We start from the raw sequence: 5,931 nt of genomic DNA, 5'->3' as shown, positions 1-5,931 counted from the left end.
TCCCTACAAAGGTGCCAGATGATCAGGAAACTCCACATCTGAAGGAATGCTACATCGTTGGTGACAAGGAGAGCCCAGAAACACCTATTGTGATATTTTTCCCTCTAGTAAATGACACCTTCAGGGACTACAAAGCACCTGGTACGTTTACAGCTACCTCTCACATTAATAGTGTGAGGCAGTGGCTGCTTTCTTTCTCTTTTTTACTGTGTGATATCTGTTCTTCAGATCATCCTGTAAACACAGATTCAGACTCCCCTTGCTTTATCAAGAAGCTTAAAATATGTAAATATTCCTGGACAGTGGAGCAGCAGCTGGGATCAGCCTTTGGCACATATGACCCCCTTCAGATTGTTCTGGGGACTTTTCGTAGGTAGATTGTAGAGTTTACTGATGAAAAGTATATTCTGTTTATCTGCAGTGGCAGGAGTTATCAGGGTTATTTCCTCTCATATTTGTCATCCTTTCCTGTTAGAGAATGCTCTGGGGAATCTAAGGATTTCATTGTTTAAAATCACTTCCAGGCTTATAGTTAAGCAGATAACACTAAAAACAAAAGTGCGAACTAGCAAAGTGATGAAAATATAACACTGAGCCATGCTGACAGCTTCTGTTTACTTCAGTGAGTCCTATATTAAAATTTAGGAAGAGTTTCAATAGCAACATTGCTGGTTGCTTCAAAACAGATGGTTTCCAAGTCCTGGTACTATATCCCATGACTCCATACTACCTCTGTTGGTGTCAAAAGTCTCAGTTACTCTTTCTCCAGATGATAAAATTCCTAACTCATGCTATAAGAACACATATTTTTTAATCATTTCAAAGCCCCACAGTATACTGAAAATCAAAAGTTCTGGGCTTGTATACAGTACATGAAATCTAATAACAAAACAAATGCAGAATCTACTCTCCCAATTGTATTAATTGTTTTCCTTTTCTTAAAAAAAAAAAAAAAAGCAAGTCGTAAAAAAATCATACAACACTTTTGCTTTGTAGATATTCTGGGTTGAGTTACTGCATATTTGAGATATGCAACTGGGGTTTTGAACAGGATTCAAATAGTCTAAGGGTATTTATGCAGGTCCACACACATTCTACTCCAGCTCTCAACACAGACTGGATAACTGAAAGGTTGTTTTTTGTAGTTGCCCTTTGTAGAAAGAACTAGAGAAAGGAGAAAAGGAGAAAGAACTAGAACAGGAATCGAGAATTAGACTCTGTACTGCTCTGTGAGGGAGTTTCCCTCCCCTGACCCCATCAACAATTTCCAGAATCCAGGGATGTTCTTTCTAACTCAGCTGTCTAAAATCAGGTGAACATCAGATGATATGCAGATGCTATATGTCAACATAAATTATCAGGGAATCTAAAAAGGGGTGTTATTAGGCATGTCAAAGATGTATATGAAGACCTGCATGATATCTGCATATTGAGGCAAGCCTGGGCTACCTGACCCTTTCAGCTGGGAGCTGCAAGTTGAGACTAAACAGAAAAAGAGAGAATGGGTCCTTGTTGGGCCCCCACAGGTGAAGTCTCAGCTGAGCTGACATGGAAGGGCTTGGCACATGCAGTTTTTTGGAATGGCTGCCAGTTCTCAGCTGAGATCCAGCCTCCACGGTGGCAGGAGAGATGCTGCAGAAATGACTGGAAGCTGGGGATGGGTGGTGCTTCACTACCATGCCCAGATCTAGATTGTACAGCATCTGAAGTATTAGTTCGACTACATGAATGGGCAGTTTTTTTAGCAAAGGGAATTTAGAACCTGAGCAGCAAATGAGTAAAACTGACATATTTGATCTGGGTTACTCCTGCACTGGTTAGACTATTCCACAGCTGGAGAAAAAAGAGGAAATCCTTTGTGTGAGTTGGCTTAGACTGCTTCACTCCAGCAGTACCAGTTGCTTATAACTCTCTCTGCAAAGGTGGGAGGAGTACATCTGTCAGACTTGGAAAGACCCTTCTAGGAAAATCAGAACCTTTAGATTAATGTTGTTAGAGAAGATCCCCCAAACACACGTGGTCCTGTCCCTAAGAGAGATGCTGACTTTTCACAAAGCCCATTGCCCTGTTTTGGTACAGGTGGTGCAGGTGTCTGTGACTGTGGAGGTGGATTTTTTGCTACGGTAACAACCTCGTGCCAATGTGATGGTCTCACTGGGGGCTGTTGGAAAAATTCTTCTGCCTCTGATGCTCTCTTATCTGTGATGATAGGGGACCAAGCATTATACTTCCTACCTTTGTTACCCTGTGTTTCTCTGTGTTACCTATTCCTGACAGTATTATCAACCTTTGGTGCCCATCTGGGGGTTGTTGCTGCTCTATTTCCTTCATGACAGCTGTTAGAAACCTGTAGCATCTGTGGGAATGATGGGTAAGGAAAAAGACATGTCTGAGCCCTCATGGCAGGCATACAGGCTAGCACACAGCAATGGATCTCATCTTCAGGTCTCTGGTCCAGGGCTGGGAGCCTCAGCTGCTCTTTAGCAGTCAAAGGCATATACTGGAGCCTAGGAGTCTGCAGAATCTAAACAGATTAACTGGCTTTTTACCTTCCAAGAACCTGTTTGTTCTATGTACAAACAGGTAGATATAAGTTCAGCCTGCCCATATGCTGTGTCCCACCAGTGCAGTGTCAAGCCAAAACTGACGCAGCCAAGGGGGCTTCTTACACTCTCTGAGTGCAGGCAGAGAGGGCTCACTTTTGCTGAGTTTGCCTACTGTGCATTGAGTATATCACTGAAACACACCCTCAGCTCAGAGGGTGCCTGCTGAATCTACTGAGTTTAGCGTACAAATCTATTTCCACCAACTCAGTGACAGTGTGTCCAAAACAACAGCTAAATGAAAAAACACTCACGGTGTCACTGTCTAGAGCAGATGGCCAGGTCCAAACTGAGATCAGCTATTATTTTGAAGCATAGGTGACATATGAAGGTCCTAGAAAAACAAGTGAGGAGATGTGTTTTACATCTTTTGCATCCATGAACTTGAGATTTGCAATTCCTATGGTAAATCTTGGGTATTTGTACCAGAGACCTACTATGGAGGTCCCTATGAATATTTTCTCTGTGATAGCCTGCAAATAAACTCCTGCATTAGCTTTGAATCTGGTTACTACTGTCAAATGAATCAAAATAATTTAATTTGTCTTCAGATCATAAGATATGATGGATGCAATATTTCCAGAGATGACATTGTGAGCTACCTGCCTAATTATTTTCCCTGGATCTGTGATGCATATGTTGATTATTCCAGGATGATGAAATAGGCATGAAAAGTTCTTTCAGTATCCCTGCCAAATCTTAGTGATTCAGAGAATATCAGGTTCATTCTCACTGTTGAGGTTACATAAAGTCTGTAGGTTTTTTATAGGAGTAGGAGGTCAAGGAAATTAGAGTAAATATTTGTGCCATCTGCTTCCAGGGTATGTCCAGATAATGGCTCTGTGAAGTCTTTCAGTTTAGATACTAGAATCTAGGTTTTTAGGTCTGTTTTCTGTACTCTTTGACAATTCTTCCCAGTAGGAAACAAGAGTTGATGTAGCAGATTGTGCTAGGGAGTGTGTTACGTTGTGCTGGGTGAAAGAATACCTGTCAGATCACTGAGAGGGCAGGAGTGCTTTTGGAAAGCTTAAATGACTGAAACACATGGATTTTCAGCAGCCTATTTCTGAAGGTGTGAAAGCACAGTAGTGAGGAAAATAAAATGAGGTAGAGTCAAAGATGGAAGGCACAGAAAGTGGCAGTGGGTTCAGGGCCATCACCTGGAAAGAAATCATGCTGTCATGAGGTCCTTGCTGCAGTTGTCTGCCCTGGGAGAACAGGAGGAAAGAGAAAAAGAGTAGTTGCCATTTACCTGCATGTTGGCTAGAAGTGTAGGGTGCCGCAATGCCTGGGAGACAACAGCAAGGCTGGGGCCAGGGCTGGGAGAGCATCAGCACTGAGAGGGGGCTTGAGGACCATGCTGACGGCTCACCTCAGAGCTAGAGGAGGAAGCAGGGAGTCTCATCCTCAAAAAGGAGCTTCTCTACTTGTTTTGGCATTTCCAAGAGTACCCGGGACAACCCCTACTTCCCTCACTACCACGAGCTTCTCAGTCCCTGCTGCCAACCAAATATCCCAGCCATAAAACGTCTGTGGAGGGAAAATTTTGGGTTGTGATCCACTGTGTGCCCATGCCTGAGAAACACCCAAACTCCAATAGCTTTTTCCTGATAACCGAGTCATTGTTTGTCCCTTAGGTGTGAAACGTAGTCCCTCAGAGATGGCAGAGGGTGAAGTTGATGTTGCCAATTCCTGTGGTCCATATTACATAAACAATCTGAGTTATTCAGAGGAAAATTTTGACAAACTGGTGAACCTAAGTTACTACAATGTCCAGAACAATAAAGATTTGATTCTTCAGGCCTTGCGTACTGCTGTGGAGCGGAAAAAGCAGCATAAGAAAGAGCGACCACCACAAAAACCACCCAGTGGAGATGATATGTGTGTGCCTGGTAGAGAGGGAATCCGGCATTTGGCCAACTGCTCAGCACTAGGAAATACAAAATAAAGTAGCCCTGAATCCTGCTAATGAAGAAAAAAAGGAAGAAAAGCCAAGAAATGCTAAGAACAGCACTTTGTTTGTCATCAAAAATGCTAAAGCCCGTCTGCCTGTCTGTCAGTGAAGGGAATAAACACAAAGACCAGAGCTCTTCCTTAATTAATTAATGTGCTTCCCTCGTTGACAACCTCAGGAGCGTGGGGAGGTGAGGCTGTGCTCCGCTTGTGCTTGTAGAAGTGACCTTTCAGGCCAAGGCTGAGATGCATGGACAAGGAAGCATGAGGAAGTTTACACTGACTGTGTTTGTGCTCTACCTGTGCTATAAAAAGAGTGACTGGAGAGACCAGAAATGCTGGAGAGAACAAAATCCATTGTCTCTAAAACAAATCCAAGCAGCCTGTTTGTGAACTAAGGAGTCTTTATGTGAATGTAAATATATATTAAACTTTTTTCAATGAAACACTTTTTTGGAGGTAGAGTTACAGCAAATAAACATTTTTCACAGCAAATACATGTTAAAGTCACTTCTTTTAGGTGCTTCTTCTTCTACTAGCAAGACAACACGCAGACTCATTTCACAGCTGCTGAAAAATAAACCTAGATGTGAACTGCCCCAGGATCCTAGGACCCCTTGGGTTTAGGATTACATTTAAGGCTCATGTCTACAAGAACCGACACATGCTAATTTATTTTATTAAGCTGGCTGTAAATGTTATTGATATATACCAGAGGTTTAAAGCTTTAAAGTTTTTGAGAACATTACATCTGAAAAGACACAAGAAATACAAAGTAGATCTAAAATTGTACATCTAAAATTACTCACACAAATGTGATTTTTTTAACTTGCTGTAGAGTATTGCAACTGAAGTTAACAGAACATTAATTTCCAACTTTCTGATGCTTTGGTCATCATATTAGCATGGCTCCTTTCAAGCAAGTAGTCCATTTCTCCATTCCTCCAGACGATATTGCAGGTCTCTATTCTTTTCTAAATTAACTTTTATTCAATGCTATTGATTTATTTATTAGACATCTCGCATCTACAAGCACATGTTTGCTACAGGCTTCCCTGCTCCTCAGTTCTGCTGTAGTACCTTTTGTTAAAAGATGCTGTTATTATGGGCCAAAAATTGAAGCCTTACAAATCCCTTTGCCCTCAAGGTTGAGGGTCTCCTCCTCGGCGGTGCACAGAAACATAATCCTTCAGTTTACTACTTAGGTCAGTGAATCCTTACCTGTGGTGCATACTACAGCAGCCCACACAGCTCCTCTATGGGCAACATGCCCAGGGTTTACCTCCCATGGAAACAAGAGAGCAAAGACGGCAATTATGCTGATGCATGCTGGATCTCATCGCAATATAGGATGGGATGCAGCCAGAGAACACAG

General features: G+C 42.3%; 1 protein-coding gene across 1 annotated transcript in view; it reads left to right on the top strand.

Moving 5' to 3' along the window:
• The window catches only part of LOC104532276 (cytosolic phospholipase A2 epsilon), a gene marked incomplete at its 5' end in the record, with an annotated part of 19,980 nt that extends 15,429 nt beyond the window's left edge, over nucleotides 1-4,551 (top strand). Inside the window, 2 exons of the mRNA XM_010177446.1 lie at nucleotides 1-141; nucleotides 4,241-4,551. The exon at nucleotides 1-141 is cut by the window's left edge and continues 61 nt beyond it. Coding sequence (XP_010175748.1) covers nucleotides 1-141; nucleotides 4,241-4,551 — 452 coding nt within the window. The remainder of the gene's footprint in view (nucleotides 142-4,240) is intronic.
• Nucleotides 4,552-5,931: the final 1,380 nt, after the last annotated feature.

The sequence above is a fragment of the Antrostomus carolinensis genome, unplaced genomic scaffold, assembly GCF_000700745.2.
Source record: "Antrostomus carolinensis isolate BGI_N321 unplaced genomic scaffold, ASM70074v2 scaffold24021, whole genome shotgun sequence".
In the NCBI taxonomy this organism is placed as follows: Eukaryota; Metazoa; Chordata; class Aves; order Caprimulgiformes; family Caprimulgidae; genus Antrostomus; species Antrostomus carolinensis.
Note: the sequence above shows the minus strand (reverse complement) of the source record. Positions and strands in the feature narration are given on the sequence as shown.